General features: G+C 38.2%; 8 protein-coding genes across 10 annotated transcripts; 6 read left to right on the top strand and 2 right to left on the bottom strand.

The window, feature by feature from the left end:
* Positions 1 to 146: 146 nt before the first annotated feature.
* On the top strand, positions 147 to 912 carry LOC115625043 (mitotic spindle assembly checkpoint protein MAD2B). Its single transcript, XM_030519892.1, has 2 exons — positions 147 to 186; positions 241 to 912. The coding sequence occupies exons 1-2, from the start codon at positions 174 to 176 to the stop codon at positions 822 to 824; spliced, it is 597 nt and encodes a 198-aa protein (XP_030375752.1). The 5' UTR covers positions 147 to 173; the 3' UTR covers positions 825 to 912.
* On the bottom strand, positions 785 to 2500 carry LOC115625041 (splicing factor 3A subunit 3). The gene has a single exon (XM_030519889.1). It carries the CDS (start codon positions 2413 to 2415, stop codon positions 904 to 906), a length of 1512 nt encoding a protein of 503 aa, XP_030375749.1. The 5' UTR covers positions 2416 to 2500; the 3' UTR covers positions 785 to 903.
* A 140-nt stretch (positions 2501 to 2640) lies between these two features.
* LOC115625042 (V-type proton ATPase subunit E) lies at positions 2641 to 4880 on the top strand. The gene is made up of 5 exons (XM_030519891.1): positions 2641 to 2684; positions 2786 to 2894; positions 3638 to 3850; positions 3910 to 4236; positions 4300 to 4880. Exons 2-5 carry the CDS (start codon positions 2862 to 2864, stop codon positions 4405 to 4407), a joined length of 681 nt encoding a protein of 226 aa, XP_030375751.1. The 5' UTR covers positions 2641 to 2684; positions 2786 to 2861; the 3' UTR covers positions 4408 to 4880.
* Positions 4881 to 8207: 3327 nt separating this feature from the next.
* On the bottom strand, positions 8208 to 14253 carry LOC115625186 (protein krasavietz). Of its 2 annotated transcripts, none has more exons than XM_030520152.1 (9): positions 14187 to 14253; positions 12167 to 12238; positions 11922 to 12098; positions 11763 to 11863; positions 11084 to 11222; positions 10623 to 10788; positions 10064 to 10307; positions 9646 to 9988; positions 8208 to 9067 (listed from the first exon to the last, which is right to left on the bottom strand). In XM_030520152.1, the coding sequence occupies exons 2-9, from the start codon at positions 12225 to 12227 to the stop codon at positions 9030 to 9032; spliced, it is 1269 nt and encodes a 422-aa protein (XP_030376012.1). In that variant the 5' UTR covers positions 12228 to 12238; positions 14187 to 14253; the 3' UTR covers positions 8208 to 9029. The 2 variants fall into 2 exon arrangements, with proteins under 2 accessions (XP_030376012.1, XP_030376011.1); XM_030520151.1 differs by lacking the exon at positions 14187 to 14253 and adding an exon at positions 12892 to 13284.
* Positions 14254 to 14783: 530 nt separating this feature from the next.
* Positions 14784 to 16073, top strand: LOC115625222. Its single transcript, XM_030520205.1, has 5 exons — positions 14784 to 14976; positions 15039 to 15224; positions 15284 to 15499; positions 15557 to 15817; positions 15869 to 16073. The coding sequence occupies exons 1-5, from the start codon at positions 14848 to 14850 to the stop codon at positions 15929 to 15931; spliced, it is 855 nt and encodes a 284-aa protein (XP_030376065.1). The 5' UTR covers positions 14784 to 14847; the 3' UTR covers positions 15932 to 16073.
* A 60-nt stretch (positions 16074 to 16133) lies between these two features.
* On the top strand, positions 16134 to 17832 carry LOC115625221 (DNA primase large subunit). The gene has a single exon (XM_030520204.1). The coding sequence runs from the start codon at positions 16170 to 16172 to the stop codon at positions 17775 to 17777; it is 1608 nt and encodes a 535-aa protein (XP_030376064.1). The 5' UTR covers positions 16134 to 16169; the 3' UTR covers positions 17778 to 17832.
* Positions 17833 to 17984: 152 nt separating this feature from the next.
* On the top strand, positions 17985 to 18664 carry LOC115625506 (39S ribosomal protein S18a, mitochondrial). The gene is made up of 2 exons (XM_030520569.1): positions 17985 to 18132; positions 18241 to 18664. The coding sequence occupies exons 1-2, from the start codon at positions 18036 to 18038 to the stop codon at positions 18609 to 18611; spliced, it is 468 nt and encodes a 155-aa protein (XP_030376429.1). The 5' UTR covers positions 17985 to 18035; the 3' UTR covers positions 18612 to 18664.
* Positions 18665 to 21349: 2685 nt separating this feature from the next.
* Positions 21350 to 23152, top strand: LOC115625505 (pachytene checkpoint protein 2 homolog). Of its 2 annotated transcripts, XM_030520568.1 has the most exons (4): positions 21350 to 21452; positions 21513 to 21879; positions 21945 to 22787; positions 22860 to 23152. In XM_030520568.1, the coding sequence occupies exons 1-3, from the start codon at positions 21391 to 21393 to the stop codon at positions 22776 to 22778; spliced, it is 1263 nt and encodes a 420-aa protein (XP_030376428.1). In that variant the 5' UTR covers positions 21350 to 21390; the 3' UTR covers positions 22779 to 22787; positions 22860 to 23152. The 2 variants fall into 2 exon arrangements, with proteins under 2 accessions (XP_030376428.1, XP_030376427.1); XM_030520567.1 differs by lacking the exon at positions 22860 to 23152 and having other exon boundaries at positions 21945 to 22820.
* Positions 23153 to 23494: the final 342 nt, after the last annotated feature.

Here is a 23494-nt window from a genome sequence, read left to right as displayed (position 1 = left end):
CAGATGAACTGCAAAATATGTACGAATATTTTGTATTCTCTTATATGTATGTACATATGTACATATACACATATTAATCAATGTTTGTGTGTGTTTATAAAAAACTGCAGTGCAACAGCTGTGAACAATTATCTGACATTTTTCAACACTGGCTGCATTTTGGCAACAAAAAAATGTTGCCCGAAAGTAAATGGTGAAATTTGAGTTTTTAATTATTAATTACAAATAAATAATTTCAAGGTTGTGCGGACATACTGCTGGAGGCGATAGAAGTCCTTGTAAATCATTTACTGTATGTTCGCGGTGTTTACCCCCCACAAATCTTTAAAAAGCGAAGAGTTTTCAATACACCGGTCTTCGTTTCTATTTACCCGCCACTTAATAACTACCTGACAAATATTCTGAACGCAGCACAGGAGCTTCTGCGTCGACAGGAATTACAATGCTTAGAGGTCATTATCTATCGCGATGATATGGAGCACATGGAGAGTTATCGCTGTGAACTTGAGTCCTTACCCAATGGCCAGGACGATCAGTATTTGCTTCTATACGAACAACAGCTGCGCGCCGCTTTATACAAATTGTCTGAACGGCTAAAGCCATTGCCAAAGTTAACGGAGGATGCAAAATTCAAAGTGCATCTGCATACTACACAATCTGCATTCATACAGCTCAACAATAATGCTCAACATCAGGAATTTCCTTGGCTACAAGCCACTGCAGCCAGCAACGTGCAGACAAGGGGCCCACGACAATATAATTTATTACCTTTGACAGCAGTAGATAAAGTGGGTTTGAAGATGCAAGCGCATATCTTTACTTGAGGTTGTTCTTAAGTCTTACGTTAAGCAATATAAATGATTATACCAGCAACTACATACATATAAATATATATTATTCTTTCTAGAGTAATCCCTGCCGTTTTAGATCCTCGAATGTTTTGCGATTAACCACATTGCCTAATGAGTCTTCGAACTCTTCCTCCTGATCAGCAATCCAGCGCTCGCTCTGCTTTTGAGACTTCAGTTTTTCCCACAACGTGATGGCGTCCTCGATTTGCGTTACATTTGCAAAATGCGCAGTGTTCGGTATGCCCAAGCAGCGCATGCCGTGCGCATGACGCCACTCGGCGAAATGGCGTTGAAACGTCTTGGGTCCCTTGTAGGTGAAATTACCGCAAATCTCACAATTGTAGCTAATGTTGAGACCATGCAGCTTGTACAGCCAATAGGGAATAGGTTTGCCATCCCAGCCGAGTGGCAAATTCTTCGGATTGTATGGAACGTCATCAGCATCAGGATCATCATCATTATCCGACTCACTCGCCTCAACATCGCTGTCATCGCGTTCGCCACCTGTGCGAGCCTGTTTTCTTTGAACGTTCTCTTTAGTTGCTGCACGCTGCTCTGACAATAACTCAGCATATTTATAGAGAAGTGCTTCCAACTGTGCAATCTCTTTGTTACGCTCATTTTCTCGTGTTTGGGCATTGGCGCTTTTAGCACTTGGTTTTTTGGCCATTAGTGCAGGATCCAATGTGCTCTTACCCTTGGTAGAAAACAAGCGTTGGGCACGCTCTTCCAAAGTGCCACCACATTTCAACCCCAGGGCGACCAAAGCACTCTTCAGACGATCCAATCCTAGCGAGGCCAACTCCTCCCAACTGGAGAACGCAGACAAATCCAAATGTGCGCCTGTGTTGGCCAATGCTGATTCCGTCTCCTTCAAAGCCCAGCCAGGGAATGCACCCTGCAGCCACTGACGCTGGAATTCGAGCTCCACTTTTACCAGCTCACCCTCCAGATCCAACAACGGCTGAATGCGCATTATAAAGTTATGCAGATACTCATTCAATGTCTCAATATACTTGCGATATTCCCGATTCTTGCGGTCTCGTGGTATATCAAAGACATGGTCGAAGGACATGAGGTATGTTATGTAGTCCAACTTCTCAACTCCTCGCAAGTTCAAATACAACTCATAGCACTCGTTCAAATCCAAGTAACGACCACCACCCTCCTCATCAGTGAATTCCACCAGTGCGCCCATGTCATCAGGATTGCTATAGACCTTAATCATTTCCTCGAACTCCACCGATAACGGCACGCTCACCTCGCCTGGATGGGTTTTGTAGAATTGCTTGATTTGCTTAAGGCGTGCATAGAATTCATTGAACTCGTTTGGCCCGGATAACGCAGCAATCTCAGCTTTGCGCTCGTTGTCTTTGTCTTCGTATAATTCACGGAGCTGGAGCGTCGCGTTGTGGTGCAGTTCCATCAAATACTTCAGCCGGTGCTCCGAGTGAATGCGTTCCTTTTCTCCGGGCTTTTTTGTGGCATGCTCGTCGACCATCAGTTTTACAAGACGCTCCCTTTCTTCATGGTAGCGGCGCTGTTGCTCCAGAAGCGTCTCCATTTCGCCTGGACTACAACACTAACTTATATTAAAAACAATTAATGTGCAAGTAATTTTCGATAAAATTTGCGGCGTGCATATACATTAAAACATGACAGTCACACTTATGATTGCCATTCACTGTGCATGACGTTCATATTTTGGTGCCGACTGTTTGTCATTGTTAACGCCGTTAAAATGGCAAACGGCTTAGCCACAAATCATATGATCGATTCGCTGTAGTACTGAAAATTTTTTTAGACGACGGGCAGAAGGCGCACACACTGCAAGTACGACCTCAGTTTTATTTAGCTTTTATCGACATTCATTAAACGTTCACTAGTGCATTCTGTTATTTAATGATTTAATAAATCAATTGCAACTATTACAGGCACGGTAGTACGTGAATTCCTTCGGAACAATTGAATTTATTTTTCGGTTTTGAGCAGTGAAAAAAATCTGTCAAGATGGCTCTAAGCGATGCTGATGTACAAAAACAGGTAAATGATAGCCGAAAATTGCACAACTTTTTTATAAAACGCAAGGCAAATAGTGCTGATAATGCACAAATTCTGAAATTGTATCCCAATTGGAAAAGTTTATTGTAAAATCCAGTGAAAAACAAAAAGATGACGGTCATGGGATTCTGTTGGTCATGTGCGCTTTGCGTGTACCTTTGCGGATCGCACAGATGTTATGACTTCTACATAGTACACCTTAGTTTTCTTCCACTATTTTGAAGCTTATCCTGCAAATTCTAGGTGATATGAACTTATTGGAGTACAAAAATTCGTACACACAAATAGCGAAGTAAAAAATGCTGATTGGTCATGTGACACGCATAACGTTTGTACAGTGTGTTAAAGTGAGACAACTAGCATGCTTTAAGCGCTACCGTGAACACTGTCACACGGCTGGGTTATCAACGGCATTGAAAAATTTGAATGGAAATATAAAAAAAAAATTTTTTTAATTTACAAAACTCTTATTATTTACATTTGGCAACCTAACTGCCTTAGCCCTTAGCCGTAAATTTCAATAGCAGCTGCCGCCGCGTTAAAGTAGCAATGCCTTTAGGAAAATTGCACTCACAAAACAAATGTGACGTTTATCATGTGATTACAGGTGATAAGCAATTACGCTAGTTATTGTTGTTAATTTTTAGGCAATTAGTGACTCCTACCATAACTAATCTTGTTCCTTTTCGACTTTCATTAATAAACCAACAATTTGTATTATACAGATCAAACATATGATGGCATTCATTGAGCAGGAAGCCAATGAAAAAGCCGAAGAGATCGATGCCAAAGCCGAAGAAGAGTTCAATATTGAGAAGGGACGTCTCGTCCAGCAACAGCGTCTCAAAATTATGGAATACTACGAGAAGAAGGAAAAGCAGGTCGAGTTGCAGAAGAAAATTCAATCCTCGAATATGCTCAATCAGGCCCGTTTGAAGGTTCGTCCCGACAGCCGTGACTAATTTGTCCTTGCCCATATAAAGTTGATCATTTTTAGGTGCTCAAAGTGCGTGAGGATCATGTGAGCAACGTGCTGGACGACGCACGCAAGCGTCTCGGTGAAGTCACCAAGAACGAGGCTGAATACAAATCCGTGCTGACCAAACTGATTGTTCAGGGATTGTTTCAGGTAATGGAGCCAAAAGTAACACTACGCTGCCGTGAAGTCGATGTACCTCTAGTGCGTGATGTTCTGCACACTGCCATCGACCAATACAAGTCCCAAATGAATCAGGATGTCGATCTTTTCATCGATGAGAAAGAATATCTGGCAGCGAACACCTGCGGCGGTGTTGAACTGTTGGCTCTCAATGGACGCATCAAGGTGCGTAAATCATATCCCTATGCAAGTGATTAAATATAATACATAATACTGCAATTTTTATAGGTGCCCAACACGCTGGAGTCAAGATTAGAATTGATTTCACAGCAACTTGTGCCAGAGATACGTAATGCCCTGTTCGGTCGCAACGTCAATCGTAAATTCACCGATTAAACTGTTCTTTAAGTGCAAAAACAACTACAATAACAAGAAACCAACAAAAATTGAAGTTAATAACAAAAAACCACCCACTAAAATAACGAATGCAGAAACCGAAGTGAACTCATCCTCTCTAACTCATGCAACAACAAAATTATGTCTATGAAACGTTATATTGAATTATAATTATTATTGCCGTTGTCTCTTTGTATAGTGAATTGAAAGAAAACTTTCGGTCAAATATGTATGCTACTTATTATACGATATATATATATATACGCCAATAACTATATATTTTAGAGGATGTTGCAACACACATAAAACAGAAAAGCCGTACATGCATACAAATGAAGGAAATAACGAAAAAATAATAAGCGTCTGTTTGTTAAAGTTTGTTTTTTATTTAGAATGATGAAGTAACCGGCATAAATAAGCAGAACATTAACATTTTACATACAAATTAATGCAAATACCTAAAACAAACAAAACAAAAAAAATGCATACATTCCTGTACAAAATTTGATGTTTTCGCTATTGCCACGTTTTGCGTCCTCTTTAGTTAACATACATATTAATTGCAGGCGGCTTCAGCGACCCTTTGATTTTTGTAAATTAATTTCTGCCTGTAACTTTTGTTATGCTTAATTTTATGATCGTGTTTATTATGTTTGTTATCTAATTTTGTTCTCTTTAGCCATGTGTTATAGAAATCCACAGGCCGCAGTGTGTGTTCCGGGCAAGAAGCGCGCGCAGTTGTATCTTTAGGCATGTGCCACTGATTTATGTGCATGTGCGCTCAGCATTGTTGTCCCTGAAATCATCGAAATTGGAAATAAATCAGTTGACATAACAATTTCAATGTTTCAGGGGCAATGTGCGCATGCGCATTTTTCATTGGCACATTATGTTTATAAAATGAATCAAAAGCCTAGATCAATGTCTGTTGTTGGACGAATACAAATCCAAAGGGATATACATACTATATACACATTTATTGCACGCATTGTTGAAGTATTGCCAAGGGCCCAGAGTAGTTAAATTTGTTGCAAGCATACATATTTTTTATTCACGCTTCCAATTGATAAAGACAAATAATTGTAAACAAAAAATGAAATTAGAATGCCTCAATTTATTTGACAACTGCGCAACAAATTAACAACTAACGCTTTATATGCCTGCACGCCTGCGCCTTTAAACGTTCGTTCATATCAAGTTTTACAAAATTAAACTGAAAACACCCACACAAAATGCACATTCACACAAATAATTTAGCTAAATATAAATTGCAATATGTATATTAATGTTTGCCTGTTCACTAAAAATGAAACATTCAATTTTAGATACTGAAGATATTTATCATAAAACAATTGTTTTCGAAACTCATTTTTGACCCTTGCAAAAGTAAAATGTTCAAAAGGACAAGAACCTAAAATATAAACTATGCGTTACCAATACAATAAAACAAACAGCATATGCGTTATTATATAACATCGAGTAATATACATACATAAATATATATATAAATAAAATACAAATGCAAGAAAAATTACTTTTAAACTTAAAGAAAATTTATGTTGAATAAAAACAGTATTTCCAAAAACAAGTCTTACTTTCGAGCGTGTAATTTTATTTTCAGGGAGGTTTTGAAATGTTTAGCATTTCTTGTTTTTTTTTTTTATTTAGCACTCCCGTATATTAATTATGTGGTAATTTGCTTACGCATTTGATAAACTTGGAACAATGTATGTGTACCTTTCGAATTAGAGTGGCCTAACGTTTAATTCTATAGAGCTTATGTAACAATGAATGTTATTATAAAAACATTTGATTTCATAAAGTGGTGATTCCGAATTCTGTATGCTCGGTAGTTTTGAAAAATGTACAAATTGTACTGCCGGATATGGGTATATAAAAATTGGTCTCGTCAATCTCTTCACTTATGACCTAAAAGCGATGGTCGAAAATTCCTTCTTGTGGTCGTTACAAATTTCAGACAAAAGGCAATATTCACTTTCTAATAAACCAAGTTCCTTTATATCCGAGATGAGAGAACGTGTATACAATTCAATGTACAAAAAAGGTATACTATTATTATTATTATTTCAAAAAATAATTTTTTATTGAAATGGGCGTGCTTTTTAAGAATCTGGCGTTCACGACTCTATCATTCTATTCTTGTTTTTAAATAAGTATTATCTTTTGAAGAAGTCATATATATGTACAAATGCGAAAGCCCAGTGATATCCGTAATGATTTTTATAGAAATCCGTTAAACTTCCGACGAAATCGTTACGTTCCAATAGCACGGTACTTGAGTAGATAAAGCATGATACGGACGGGCCTTTACAATATATTCCCGGATTATCTGTTGACAGGGATAGAAGTTGCGAAAATATGCGTACACATATTTACCACATGTGGATATATTTAAACAACAAGAAACCTCGTCATTCAAATAGCTTCTTTTTATGGTGGCTTTGCTATTACATTTCAAAATAAAATTTCTTCTTGTGGACGAATCCTCAATCTTTCTACATAATTACACCCTGTACCCGAAAGGTATACTAGTTTTGTGCGAATGTATGTAACGTGGCAGACCCCACAAAGTATATATCAGGATGATGATATATACTTTGTCTGTCTGTATGACCGGAATGATATCAGAAAGTATTAGAGCTAGATTAACCAAACTCTCAAGTCCGCGAAAGTACGAGTTTGAGTTTTTGATGCACTTCCTCGCTGTTAGTGATTTTCCATAACTCCCTTTCTGATATGATATACTTGTAAGAAAAATAATGATACGGGTTGTGATCGGATTACATGAGAGAACACTACCATCTATTTAAATTATTTGAGAACTACATATTACAAGAGTACAAGTATATTAGGTTTGCGCGAGTTGAAAAAAGTACCAGACAGAAGGAGGCGTGACAGACCCCACAAAGTATATATATATTCTTGATCAGCGGTGACAAGACGAGTCGATCTAGCCCTGTCTGTCTGTCCTTATGAACGTATGTGTGTTCGCTGTACAAGTTTGCTTTATTTTTTGATTTTCTTAATGTGTTTAGTTTCTATAAATTTTCTATGTACAGAGTTTTTCAAAGTCGGGACACCCGACTTTAGCTTCTCTACTTGTTTTGTGTGCAAAATTGTGAAATTCATATTATGAATGTATAAAGTCCTCTCAATAATCAAATGCTGGTTGAAACCCTAGCATTGGATGACTAAAGCACGAAATGGTAAAAAAAAAAGTAAATAAAAAACATGTTGTCATCGGAATTTTCGCGAGGGATTGTTATGCTATAGTTATACGATCATTCAGATGATAGCAGAACAAGATTTGATCCCGTTTCGGAAACGAGAAAGTGCCTCGATTCTATAGATAATGGAATTCGATAGTTTCCACTTTCAGTAATACTGTAAATGGGAATTTATCTTTACTAGCAATAAAACGATTCCAATTGTAACGGGTTTATCAGCCATCTCAATTCAATAAAAAAAACAATTTGATTTAACGACATTCGTTTTACCATTATAGTTTTTCTTTTTTATTTATATATGTATATATTTCCATGCAATTTACGTTTTATGTATAATTACTTTGTTTTGTTCTGAAACTTGTAAACAGCATATTTTCTTTCTCAATAACTTGTTGCATTATTTTGCTACCGTGAAGTCTATTCTTCAAGACATTCATTATTATTCATGTTTTATGCATATGACGATGTTTTTCATCTGTTCAAAGATGGTTTTGTTTGCTCTTGTATATATGTATATAATTATGTATGTATGTGTGTGGGGGGTGTGGTGTGTGTATGTATTGATTTTGCTTTTATTGACTAAAACATTTTGTTTTCTCTAAAAACGCTTGTTCATCTTTGAATACAAGTATAGTATAGGTTTTTGTTTCTTTATGCCATGTAAATATATGATTATTTATGTTATGTATAATTGTTGTAAATAAATAATGCGAACATACAGCGCATTTACATACACATATAGTCGCCAACTCGACGCCAGATTTAGCCTTTCTGCAGAACTTTAATTTTCTGCAACTTTTGTCTTTATAAATGTTCAGCACTATTTACGCCTTAATTAAAATCGACTATTTGTTGATTTTTAATCAATAAATTACATTTTCATGTGAGTTTTTCTATTTTATAAAATGTAAACACGCAGCTCAGTTTTCTTTTGTGTTTAAACTTGTCAACAATATTGCTCTAGCTCGCTTTAGTTTTTTCTTTTATATAGCAGAAAATTGTATATCAATTAACTTAAAGGTAATGAGCCAAAGGGAAATTACAATTTCAAAAATTAAACCCGCGATAAATGTAAAGCATTTAACAAAGTTTTTCATTTCAAATAGCTTTGATAAAATTATTAACTATGTACTGAAAATTTCTGATTATGGGGGGTTGGGGTTGCTTTGTCTCTCTCTCTTTATTTGTGAGTGTGTGTGTGTCTTGCATCCCAATTAATTGGCGGCTGACGAAACATAGGGAGGCGTCTTATCCAGGAGTGGCTGGACTCTTATATGCTGCTGTATGATGATGGAGGGAGGGGGAGTTGGCCGGGCGGCTACGTTGGCATTGTGTCTGCTGCTGCTGCTTCGATCCACTTCATTTACAAAATTGTTATTCGCCGTTTTTCTGCTCGTCCTCCGATTCTGACTCTGCCATAAAAAAAGTAATAGTATACCGTTAGTAAAGATTTGAAAGTCGATTATTTCCATAGCTTCCATTCATGGACTGTGTCCGAATGATTATTGGCCAAATGTAACTATGTTAAGTTATTTGGACACCCAATCATTCTTTTGCTCTTGCATATTTAAAAAAAATATAATACCATCAACAAAGGTACTACTTCTGTTTTGTATTTTTGGAATATGCACACAACTTGTGGAAAGTTTTTTTTTTTAGTTCATCCTATATTACGCTAAATGTATTCGCAAATTATAAAAATTCCGAAAATGTTTTACTGTGAAACTCTTCCGTAATCTAAGTTTGCAAACCTTAAGTCAATACGAATATTTCTATCAAAAATATACTGTACGTAAAAATAATGTACATATATTTAAAATGTTCAAGTTTTCATTGGCCTGCGTTGTTCATGGTTTGAACAACGAGGCAAGCAAAAAACTATATTGCTCTTGCAATTTTGTACACAGATTATGCCTTTTAAGCACGGCAAGATCCTTCTCAAAAACTGCCAGACAAGTTTTGAAATGTAAATAACCAGTTGAAGACTAACCTTCCTCGGCAGACTGCAGCCATTCAACGAATTTGCGCATCTGTTCTAGGAAATGCATTTTGCCCTTGTTGGCGTGACTATCCTTGTACCAGCGCAGAATGATCTCCTCCGACAAGACTTCGGTTTTGTAAAAAAGTAAGATGATTTTTTGGAACGCCTTCATGAAGTTCATATTCTCATAGCAGAATTCCTGCACTTTTAAAATCAAAGCCAATTCCGAACGGTCAGTAGAGGCAAAGGCCTGCAATAGGGGGCAGTATGCCTTCAAATGACGTACAGCTTGATCAGTGACCAATTCCTCCTTTTTGTTCCATTCACCCAGTGACATGATGGTGGACCAAATCTAATATATAATGAGAACAATCGACCAAGGAGTTGTACAAAATACAAGCGTTAGAGCGTTTTTAAGAGGACTTACAATAACGATTATCTCATGATCGGGAATGTTGGTGCGTATCGCAAACTCTTTAATGTCTGCAGTTATTTCGCTATGCGCTTTCTCGTCATTAATATCATCAATGAGTGTTTGCTGCAATTCACGCTTGGCCTCTTGGCTGGCCTGCGCCTTATGCAACTTGATGATCTCGTTGAGTTCTTTGTCAGCAAAAACTTGTTTAAAATATTCCTCAGTACGTTTATTTGGTGGGAAAAAGTCCATAAGTCTGCAGGCAGAAATACAATATAAATAATAATAAATAATAGTTTCATGTTTTCTATTGTTTTTAATTTGTTCTTTGTTTAAGGCTAAAGAAACATAATATGACCCAGTTGTAAAATAAACATAGTAAACATATTATAGTTGCTTTTAGAGACATTGTTTGAAATTAAATGAGAACCCAAATAAAGCTATGGTTCATTTGCGATAAATATATAACTCCAATTGATCTAGGAGCGTTAATTAAAGATAAACAACTTAATTGCTGTGGCATCTTCCTGAAACGCTCCCGAGTGAAATGTGAATCTCATTTACTACTTACTTGCTTTCCAGTCCACCTTTTTTAAGCGCCTGTACCAGATATGCAATGCCCTTTTCTTGCTTGAACGTCAAAAATAGTTCCAATAGGAACTCGAGTGCAATGCCATCCTTGATCAGATGCTCGTTGTTCAGTACCAGCAAGACAGTTGGTGGTACAGAGCCATTAACTGCAAATGAAACAGAAACAATTAAACTACAAGTGTTAAATACAACAATGACAAAACCAAAAGGTGCTTGTATTTTTCTTTATAATTTTGAGTTCGAATTGGGAAATATACTGCATGTACTTGGACTTGTGTCTTTTGCCTTTGGCGTGCATGCAAAAGTCAGTACACCAAGCTTAATATTTTTCTTTGTGCCAACTGTGGAGTTAGATGTTATTTTTTATTAGCAACACTCAGTTTACAACACAGATGGCCAAGGCTTTCCCAATTTCATTAATAGTATGTGGTTTTTGCTTACCTAACCAGAGCGCAGTCATACGCGCAAGTTTAATGCGTTCACTTGGTGTAAAGCCCTTTACAAAGAGCAATACCTTACGCATTTCCTCCTCGAACATTTTCTCGAGGTACTTGTACCTCCGGCTAAGCTTGATAAACACCTGAAAACATTACGAATACAAAAAGCTAGTTAGAGTAATAAGTACTAGTTTTTTAAAGCAGTTTTATTTAATTTCCAACAACATCTGCATATATATATTCGCAAATATAGCAGTCTGCTCATAGAAATGCTTATTGATTTTTAACCTCGCATACAGTCACACAGATTATATGTAAGATAATTCATAACCGGTTTCAATTTTAATTGCAAAACAATGTTTGCCTATCCGTCGCAGTCTGAATTATAGGTCGTATAAGCATATATGTTTCGATATATACATACATATATGTATATATATATATGCTATATAGAAAGTCTCAAACTTATAGAAGTTTAGTCTTAAAAATATTACTTTCTAACATTAAAAGTTTGTTGCAACATAAGAAATCTTTGAATTGCAGGCAATATTTTTGTACAAAAAAAAGACAAGTAAAATGTTGCTTTTCCTTTGGCATATAGTCGACACCGCCATTTAAATGAATTCGCAAAAGACGGTTCTAATTAATATGCCTATATCTGCGAGTTTAAAAAATTTACTAACCTGCTCATGGTTGCGCATTGCCTCCATATCTTCGGGGGCACCGAAGACACAGTAGCTTGTGCGCGGCTTTTCGCCATCCTGAGATATAGAACCGCCAGGCACTGCAAGTATTCGAGGAATTAGAACAGTTTTTTCAGATAAATTACAACTGATACTTACCCAATAGACCACCAGCAATTAGTATGTCAAATAGCACTTCACCGTAACGACGATAATCAAGTTTATTGCCTGCGCTATCTAGATATTTAGAGATTTGTTCCAGGTCACCTTCAGTTTTTTCAAGACCAGCAATGACCGCATCACGGAATCCCGTTGGGTCATATTTTTCTCTTTCATCTAATATGTTTAAAAGATACATTACACCAATGTTCTTGTATAAACAAGACGAGATTCCAAAATCTTACCTCTTTTTCTGGTCTTGATGCGTTGACCCGATAGCACTGGTCTTTCAGTTTTTTGACTCATACAATAAATTGCTGGGTTTATGGAGTAGAGAGCAAAGTGGAAAAAAATATTGTCAGTTAAATTTTTTTTAGTTATTATTTGTTGTATGTACAACAAAGGCAATGCACAGTCATTGTAAAAAATATATTTAGCTTAAAAGAAATTATTCCGCATAACACCAATAGTAAGAAATATTCCACATGTACATACGTTGGTATCTATTTGTTGTGAACTGAATTCTCTGGGTTAAACCAAAAAATTAACCTCAAAATCTTGTACATGTGCTTGCTGCTGCTATACCAGACCAACGCACACAAAAAACACAAAGCACACACACACATACGCACGATCTTTAACAGTTTTGTGATAATGCAAGAGAAAGAACGAATGAAAGGCAACAAGAACGAGAAGAAAATATCGACATCGACAAAGAAACAGCAGAGTAAAGTGAAATTTTTGAAAATACAACTGCGCATTGCTGACCGACCGACAACTTTAATGCTGCTGTCAACGACGGCGGCGAAAAAACGAGGTCAATGTACACACACGTACATATATGTATGTATACATCGTCGTCGTTGTGGCACTGTGTTTTGACGGCTGGAGGGGAAAACAGTCCACTTGGCAAAAATGTAAAAATATAATGCGCATAATGGGGCAGACACAAATTTAATTAGGAACTTACACTTTTACTTAACGGAAATAAATTGTGGTTTATTTCCTAGGCTTTTCCGCGTGTCCTTGCTATTGAGTGAATCTGTCTATGTATGTGTGTGTGTGGGTGCGTGTCTAGATATTGCCTGTTGCTTTTTATAATTCGAGCACAAAAATTGTATTTTAAAAACAATTTAATGTAACCTCGCGCTACCGTTAACAGTTTTTGATATACTACGTATGTATGTGTGTGTATATATACATATGTGTAAAGAGAGCACGGACACAGCAAAAGCAAATGTAGAATAATTTTGCGCTACTTGCTTATGAATTTTTCTTTGGCACTGTTATAAGATTTGACACGCACGCACACACACACACGAAACAGGCAATCAACAATTGAGAGAGAAAACCACAGAAATTGTTTAAGCTGTATTTTCTTATTGTATTTATGTTAACTCTAATAATTTTGATCAATTTCAATTTGGTCGTATGTCAAAATTATTTTATATTAAAATATCACAAAAGGGTTACTTTGTCTTTTCCTTCTAAATAAGTAAAAACGTTTTTACAAATGCTTTCCCAGCGCTTCTACTTCTGCGCGCACCACTTTATCAAATGAAATTTCAAAACGGAATGATTCGTGTCATACGAATTCGCCGAGCGGCAGTCGTAGACACGAAAACGGCGGCGACAACATGTGGTCGGCGCGCCATTTTGTTAGGCAAAGAAGCAGCAAGCAACATGCGGGGCTAGGTGGTTCGCCTTGTCTGAATGTACATAGTACATACAGACATATCAATGCATGTGTGTACGTCAAATATCTTGGTATACTTTGATATTATGTATAGAATAATGCAAAGAAAAAATATACCTGGGAAATTTTTAGTCGAGTTGATGAGAATATACGAATTACAAACAGTTCGAACTACACGAGCAAGGCAAGCTCAAAATATATACATATGTATATAATTATATACACATACATATGTACCAAATATACATATGTATATGTGCACACACACATATCTGCATATGTGTGAAACTGGGTACAGTTACTGGACGGAAACAAGTTTAGCGAATATTGCAAGCAATAGCGCATGAATCACACTTAAAAAACACATGCATACACATATAATTAGCACCTGATAAGGTTTTCTCTAGTTTTTTCCTTTCAAGACAAAGACTTTTGCGGCCATTGCAGCAGAAAAAACGCGTGGCCTAACTGCGCATTTAATGTAACCAAGAAATTTATATATAAACCAATTTTGTGCATATCTGCTACAAACTTTTTATTATTAGTTATATTATTTTAGTTTTACTTACGATTAAAACAAAAAAATCTGTTTTGCTTGGAATTTAAGAAACTTGGCTCCCGTTAATGTTACTCACGGCCAAATATTTTTACTAATGAAAGGGTTGGTCATAGAGATGAGCAGTATTTATATACCTGCTACTCTTTCACCGGAATCGTTCAAATATAAAAGTAGCAGGTGAAATATCGCAAATCAGGGCACATGTAACAATGAATGACAATATTTAATACCAAAAGATGTTATTGACTTAAAAATTTTTTAATTATTATTTTTGCAATAAGTTACTTTAATAAGAATCAAAAATAACGTTGGTCGTGTTAAAATAGAGAGATATTACTTAAATACTATTAGGTGATTTGCCCGAAATATATTTTTCATTTTGTAAAATCTTTTAATTAGCTTTACTGCCATTTTTACAAAGAGGAATCGGGTCTGAACAATTGTTTTTAATAGATTTTGTATAATTTAAGTCATTGCAGGAACCCCACTCAACCTACTCAAAGTTTCAGTCACAGTTTTCAGAACGGAACTTACTCATATATTCGATAACTTTACGATGTATGAATAGCGATGTCAATATTGTGACCAAATCAGCGTCAAACCTGAATCTATGTTTATTGTTATTAAAGTAGGACGAAAATGTACCAAAAGACTGCGGGTTAGCTGAAAAAATGACTGAAAAGAATGTAGATAGCATAGAAGTTCCACATTTTAAATATGAGCAATTTCAAGAGGTCCTGCGCGCCCTGCCCGTTGACGATCTGTGGAGTTTTGCGGAAAACGAGGAAGATGTGGATAAGGTATTCACAATTAGCTATGAAAGTCGGACATATAATTTTAAACATACTCAGTTGCGTTTCAGCTCTGTGAAGATTTCCTTACTATTGTAAGACGTAAATTAAGCTTAGAAGAGGTATCATCGCTTTATACGATTTCAATTATGGTGTATCTATTGGGTCCAACGAGGGATCTGGCAAATCGCTATGGTCAGCGCGTGCAGTTGCTGGGAAATTGCTTCAATTACTCGGATACACTCAAACCCACCATGGTAATTAGATATGCTTCAATGCTTCAAATTCACGATAAATTTTTAATTATTGGTTCTAGATCGACTATGCCACACGTAATATGCTGCAGCACTTTAAGCTTGCTAATAAGCAGGACGAGGCACAAACTGATTATATGCTGCAGTTATTACAGGTTATACCACACATGTTGGTGGCTAGTGAGACAGGAAAGATGATTTCATTTGGACTGTTGCGCGCATTTATAGCCGAGCTGTCTGGATCAGGGCAACCTATTATAATGCACATATATAGAAATGTAAGTGGAAATGTAGTTTTTCCAGGATTTCAATATTTGTAATATTTTCTATCGCAGATCACGGAATTATGGTACATGATAAAGCAAATAAATTTGGATACAGTCTTAGAAGAGTGGCCGTTACGCAAAATATACATTCTAACAAAGAGCTTTGCCCTGCTTATGAATTCAGCTGCTTTTGGTGCCAATACAGCATTGAAGCAGGCTGGCTACCGGGGGTTTGAATTGCCAGCCAATATGGCTGATATAAAGAAATGGTTTGATACGTTACGGAATAAAATTGAAGAAAAGCACAAAGACAACAAAGCAGGAAAAAACGTAAGTTGGAATTTGTAAACAAAGAATAGTTTCTTATATTACATATTACAGTTGGTGCGACTTATTGATTTTAACATACTCATGCCCGAAACAGAAAATGAAGTTGGGACATAAACTAGATTTTCGATGTGGTTCACAAAGCGTTTATGGATTAATGCGTTTTAAAATGTAATCAAGGTACAAATTGTCGTGAAAACATTAGTAAAGAGCTGGTCCCAAAGTTCTCAAACGATCTAGTTTCGTGAACAATTTAAAACTTATTTCGTTGTGATTGGCAAAAATTGAAGATGGAGAGCACTCATATGTTTTTTCTGTTTTTGCGCGCTTTTTTGAGAGTTTGGTTTTGTTTGTCATGGATTTTCATCTGAAGAAACGCCAACGTTCAGATATTAAGCTCGAGGTGGTGAGCTTGGAAACCAAATACCCGCACAATGTCATGCTATATAAATATCCGCCAACGGACGACATTCACATCGAGGAATTCGAAGAGCTCGCCTTGGAGCGCTTGCGTCTGTTACGTGTCTTCGATCGTGCTGCAACAAAGGCTTTACGCATGCTCTCCGATGACTGGAAGGCATATGTTAATGCAGAGTTAACCCGCGAGGGTCTACGCAATTATCTCCGCCTGTGCACAGGAGGTGATAGCAAACACGAGTCGGATATTCAGACACGCCGGCGCGACTATATATCGCACTTTATTTTGCGTCTTGCTTACTGCAGGTCGGAGGATTTAAGTCGGTGGTTCATTGCGCGTGAAATGGATTATTTCAAGTACAAATTTTCTGCGCTAAGTGGACCGGAGATTAAGCAATTTCTGGATGTGGTCAATTTCTCCTTTCAGCCGCTGACGGAAGCGCAAAAAGATCAAGTGAAAGATGGCCTTTATGAGAGTACTGCTGGTCAGAGTGTGGCCAAGATTGAGCTACTGGATTTCTATAAGGTGCCGTTTACCCAAGTTCTGGACTTGGTGCGCAGTCGTCGTTGCTATTTAAAAGCAGGATTTGCCTATGTTAATACTCATGATTTAGTGTCGCTTGTGGGCACCAAGCATATGGATGAAATCGAGCAAGGATTGGCTGCAGCCAAGGTTTTCATAGACGACATCGAGAGTGACGAGCGTATTTCTCGTATGCTGAAGGCTTTGCACAATTCTTATGTGGGAAAGGACTATACGGTATGCAAGGATGCGGCAGTTCCAATTGAATCTCTGGACCAGCTCTCAAAGACATCTTACCCACTGTGTATGCGTATGTGCCACGAGCATTTACGAGCCAATCATCACATAAAACATGGCGGTCGTATGCAATATGGTCTCTTTCTCAAAGGCATCGGCGTGACTCTCGAAGATTCCTTACGTTTTTGGCGTGAGGAGTTTACAAAGAAAATGGATGCAGATAAATTTGCGCGCAGTTATGAGTACAACATTAACCATAACTATGGCAAGAAGGGCTCGATGGTGAACTATACACCATATTCCTGTCTTAAAATTATCAAGGAAATGGCAGCGCCTGGCGATTGTCACGGCTGTCCCTACAAAGCGATGGATCCGGTCTCCCTGAAAACGAAAATGTCATCTTATGGACTGTCGCCTAGCGCCATTGATGAGGTCATGCGCTATGCGACGAGTGGGCATTACCAATTGGCCTGTAGCAAATATTTCATGATCACACATAATTCCACAACCGAGCCGACTATTAATCATCCCAATGGATACTTTGAAGAGAGTCAAATTGTGATGGGCAATCGACAGAAACGCGTGACGGGATCTCAGCCTCAGCAACACCAGCCAAATAAGCTCAGAAGTGCCATTAAGGGTGGCGCAGATCGATCCATGATGATGGGCAATGATGATGATGAATTGTGGAGAATTGCCGAGACGCAGGAGAGGACACTACAGAGTCAGCAGGAACTGTCTCAGGCATTTGATGATGACCTGGACTTAACGGAAATTCAATATTAGGCAGTAGACTTTAATGTAATTTTAATCATTGATAATATACATATATATACAAAGATTTATGAATTACGTTTATTTTGGCTTTTATTCATATTTTTCAAATGTACCCGTAAGTCGCGCTCCGCTTTTGGTAACAGTGGGCAGCACTTCAAAAAAAAAGTGCTGTAAGCGCACCACTGTGACTGGCTAAAAAGACATTTCGCTGTATTGCGGATATTGTAATTGTAAATATAATATTTATCACTAAAACTAGGCTTAAACATGGCCAGTTTATTAAAAGCAGCAACAGCTACAGTTCGAAACTCGGTTTGGCAGACACGTACGATTGTAACCACAACACCTTCGTTGATTAAAGAAAGTGAGTTGTTTTCTTGTTTCATAACCTAGCCCAGATGGACTATATTTGCTTCCTATGTGTGTAATTGGCAAACATAATGAAATAAAACTCTATATAATTTTTATTCAGTCCATGAAACACATGAAAATAATGCCGTGATTTACGAGGGTGTCAGTGTTAAGTCACCACGTGCCGAGAAAATGTTAAAAGCCGCATGCGACACGAAGTTCTGTCCGGAATGCACTCTCGGATTGGATATCAAACACACGGACGTACTTATTCTGTCGCAATATGTTCGCTCCGACGGCTGCATGTTGCCGCGACGCATCACAGGTTTGTGCTATCGGCAGCAGAAGAAAATGGGAACGTTGGTTACGATGGCCCAAAAAGCGGGGCTGATGCCCAACTTGGCACCATCGTGGAGCAAAAAAGACCCAAAGAAGCGTTTCGGTTGGCGCAAGTTCAACAAGTATTTCCTCGAGTCAACGATCAAATACTGAAGTTTACAAAATAAGGCCAATAAAACGTTAAAATGTGTATTTGTTTTATAAAATGTGCAATTTGTTTTGATCCTGCGGGGTTCGTGACAGCAGTGCCGGTATTTTTTATTTTCAAATTATTTCATTTCGATCATATCAAGTTTTCAAAATAGCGATTAATAAATAAAATCTTTTCAGCTTGTAGATATTTGCACAAAGCGTACGAATAATTTCCGATTTGGTTTATGTTTCCTTTTATGCCAAACATTTCAGTGCACCATTGTTTTGAAAATATATACATAATAGGTATGTTAATTGTTCAATTTGATTAAAACGTTTTTGTTTGTAATAAATAGCACAAACAAGTAGTGAAAGCATTAGCATTACATAAACGTTGATTTTTGTTTTATAAAACCCATTTTCGGTGTCATTCAGGTGGTAGGAGTTGTTCGGCGCATTTTCCAAAAAATAGAGTTTCCCCAATAGGCCAATCCACTTTCTATACCGTTGAATCAACTATATATGTACATATGTAGCTCTGTGAAAATAATTTTAGTTAATCGAAAAATGAATAAAATCTTACTACTTACACAAATTGAGTTTGTGTTCCGGGCGATTGTTCGGGGTTAGCCACGATTAAATTCAGTTTAAAAAATTTGTATTAATGGTCTGAGAAGGAGTGTCTGTATAGAACTACCCATTCTAATGAGTGATGCATAAGCTATATAATATACAAGTAGTTTAATTATCGTTAGTATCCGGGCTGTCCCATACTTTCTGATATACGTTGGCGTCCATCCCAACTAAAAGGGGCCGCTCTTTCCCTGCTTCCATTATGAGCTTGCATAATTAACTAGCGGTGCCTTCTGTTTATACACCATATATACATATAAAATTTGTTTTATTTAAATATCACCATATTTCATGGAGAAACACTGTGCGAAAGTCAGACATGCCAACTGTGCCAATAATTTTGTTCGTCACTGTATATATATCAGGAAGCCAGGAGCATTGGTACGCCCCTCTACTTTCTATCGCTATCATCTATGCCGTAAAATAAGTTAAGTGAAGATAACCTTTCCTTTCAAGGACGGTTGTTCTTATCCTACTTACTGTTGTTTAGGTTTGGTGACTAGTCCAAAAACCTTGTACTTCGAGGTTATTCAATGGTCCTGGACAAACACCACGTCGGCAAGCCCTTCTTTCAAAGCTAGAAGGAGCGCCGACGATGTTAGTTTGTTTTTATGAAAGTTTATTTGAAGGGCCTGCATTACTGCAAGACTCCTTCAATATCAGTCGTTCCCTCGTCTTTAGGTGGCATCGTTAGATCAAGTATAGTGTCCAAGCCCAGGTTTTCCTCCACCTCACCTGCCGCTAAAGTGTTCGCATTTTTGTCACCGGGGTGACGCTTTTTGAGGCGTAGGTACACACTGCCTACGCTCCATGCCATCCTACCGTACCTTGGGTAAAGTATATCTTCGGCCTCTTTATTAATCTGCAGGACCACATGCTGACCCTTATTTGTTTTGGCAACATGCAGGACCTGCCAATCAGCAGTAGGCACATCAGGATTCTGCCATTTTAAAAGTTTAAGAGTCTGCTCCTTTGGCATGACCCGTGGAAAAAGCACTTTCGCCTTTGGCAGGGACGGAATCTTTGTTCTGTCCACTACCGCAAGTTTGGCACTCTTCCAAGGGGCCGCCATCTTCGCCACCGTCTCCGTTACCCATTTCAGGGTTAAGCCGTCCTTGCAGCTTAAGATTTTCACTCAGTTATACCAGCCTGCACCATCGAAAGATATGGGCGGTACATCTGGGCCCTCCATCCTCTGGAACAAAGCTTCGAACAGCTTCTCCTCCACCATTTCCCATTGCTCTTGCGTCATTTTTGCCATTGCCATTGATAAGGGCTACGACTAGTTGTCGTTGTGTCATAACGCTGGCCGGCTCCTTTGGTTTTTCAATTTGGCGAGGACGCTTTGAGGCTGGTTCCTCCGCCGGAGTCGATTCCGCCGAGAGCTGGCGTTTTTTATGGCAACTTGCTGCTCCACTTTGTTCACAAAGTTTCCCTTAAAGTCCTGCATTGCAGGCTTCTGGGTGAAGCGCTTGCGACCCTCTTCAATTTTTAAAGCAAATAGCTGCTCGACTTTGTTTGCAAATTTAGCGTTCGAGGCCTGCATTATGGGCTTCTGGGCGAAGTGCTTGCGACTCTCCTCAATCTTTTGGTCGGCCCACATTAGCTTGTTCCTATCATCGGATGTGATGTTGCTGCTGCCGCTGAGCCGCGCCCTGATTTTTAGAGCCGCTTTATATTGGACCAACGCTTTCATGCCCTCCTTTATTCTTTTAGGCCTTTCCTTTTTACGAGAAGGACTGGCACTCTCCGAGATGCACTAGCAGTCCGAATCAACCACGGTAATCACGGCTGAGGTGTGAGAGCTGGCGGAACGAAGAGAAGATTTCTCCTCCCTATACCCGCCGGTAGCAGCAGTCTTTCCTTCCACCAATGTTTGGACCGACATTCCAGTATCTCGTATTTACGATCTCCACTGTTTTTATTTTACGGGAATCACCACTAGCGTTTTAAGCTTCCTTGGAGGATTTGCACTATTTCTTATGTAGTCTTCTATTTTCGAAACACGTAAATGTTAATATGTTTAGTTGTTTGGTAACAGCTGTTGCAGCCGTTGCCCTGTGAACGGTAAAATGGTTTCTGAATGTCAAATTGGCAGCGTCTGCATTGAATAGCCGGCATTTTTGATTTGCGAATTGTTGTAGCGGGTTTTCATTTTTGTTTACAAATGAGTTCGCTAAATGAACGGATAACTTTGCATGTAGAAGTGCGTTTAAGACGTAGCGAACAGTAAGTTTCTTCAAATTGTGATTTTTTAAACGGACATTCAAAATTATCATTACTTTGCAGGCGTCTGAAGGATGCTATTCGTGCAGTTTTACCGCAGCTGGAGGCTCATTTGAAAGCGACAGGCTCTAGAATTACGAATGCGGCCGTTAATGTGCCAGATTCCGATCCAGTGCTGCAGAAAGTGGAGAGCATACTGTTGGAACAGGAAAATGGCGCCACAGAGATGGTGATACCAGAACAACACAAACTCTGCTATCATTTCTATATGCCACACCGGGCCGAGATGAGCGCAGGCTTGTTCGATAGTGGCGGCGGCGATGGTGATGGTTTTGAGAGCGTCGTTCCTGCCAACCACTGGTTGCTGCCTGCTACAGAATTTATCGGTCTTTGGGAAAACTTGGTCTACGATGAGGGACTTAAAGAAAAGGTGATGAGCATATAATTACAATTTTTAAATCACATGTATTCAACATTAGTTTACAATCATTTTAGCTCTTGAAATTCGCGCTGTCAGCGCTGAGTTTCTCGCAGCATCATGTCAATCCCAATGTCATTGCTTGCAACCGTTTATTGTTGCTGCACGGTCCGCCCGGCACCGGAAAGACCAGTCTGTGCAAGGCACTAGCTCAGAAGTTGGCGATACGCACGCACAACACCTATGCTTACACTCATCTAGTGGACATCAATAGCCATAGCCTGTTCTCTAAATGGTTCTCAGAAAGTGGCAAACTGGTGGCGCGGCTGTTTGCTAAAATAAGCGAGCTTGTTGCGGACAAGAATAATTTGGTTTGTGTGCTGATCGATGAGGTGGAATCTTTGGCCTATGCCCGTGATGCCATGAGCAGCAATGAGCCGAGGGATGCTATGCGCGTCGTAAATGCACTGCTCACACAATTGGATGAGATCAAATCAAAGCCTAATGTACTTATCTTGGCCACTTCGAATCTTGCAAAGACCATTGACTTGGCCTTCTTGGATCGTGCTGATATACGCCAATACATTGGCCTGCCTGCAATGCCGGCTATAAAATTCATGTACAGGTCAATGTTGGCTGAACTAATGTCGGCTGGTATTTTGATTCGTGAGGAACTGGAGGCCGAAGATGCAGAGGAGGGCCTACTTACCAGTCTGGCCGAGAGAAGTGTTGGCCTTAGTGGCCGCACCTTACGCAAGTTGCCCCTGCTGGCTCATGTAAAATATACAAGTAATGGCACATTAGAGTCACATGAGGAAATAAGCTTGGCGGATTTCCTGGACGCCATGCTATTGGCCCTGGATCAGCATTTGCGTGAGAGAAACTATTTGAGGCAGGAAACAATAGAGTAAAATCTCCAAGTAAACGTTAAGCTACTTTTGCATACTAAAATACACAGTTTGACAATTCTCCATTTTTTTTCTACTCATCAGCTTTTACTGTGTAAACTTCAATTTGTTGCAAAAAAAGGAAAACGGTTCCGTTGACTCTTTTTTTTTCTCTCTACTTTGTTTTCTATTGCACGCCAAGTGGAGATTTTTCAATTTTCTGTTCCTTTTACGTGAAAATCAAGCGTGAAATCTTGTTATTTGCTTGCGCACACAAGCACAGATATGAAGACAGCTATTGGCGCACCCTATAATACAAAAAACATTACTTTTATACCCTAGTAGATAGGATAGCTTGGAACTGCTATTCAAATAATGTTTATTTCATAAGAAATGAAGTGACGGTTCAAAAAGAAATTGAAAACTAAAATGATCCGCACATGTCTTAGAACATATGTATGTATGAAAAAATAAAAAAGCTGATAAATAAAAATAATATTGCATTATTCAACTATTTTTTCATTACTGCACTCCCTTTTGAGCGCATGCAATTTATTGTGATTTCCTCAGCACTTTTGGTCGGTATATTTTAAAGAATGTATCATTACTATAAATACAATTTTGAAGACATCATTTTATACACAATTTTATTTATTTACTAAAAGATAATTGATCACTTTGCTTACATGACTTAAGTGTTTTTCATATAAAAAATTGAAGTGACATATAAGTTAAAGGGA

This window comes from Scaptodrosophila lebanonensis, unplaced genomic scaffold (assembly GCF_003285725.1).
Source record: "Scaptodrosophila lebanonensis strain 11010-0011.00,11010-0021.00 unplaced genomic scaffold, SlebRS2 tig00000072-arrow-pilon, whole genome shotgun sequence".
Lineage (NCBI taxonomy): Eukaryota > Metazoa > Arthropoda > Insecta > Diptera > Drosophilidae > Scaptodrosophila > Scaptodrosophila lebanonensis.
Note: the sequence above shows the minus strand (reverse complement) of the source record. Positions and strands in the feature narration are given on the sequence as shown.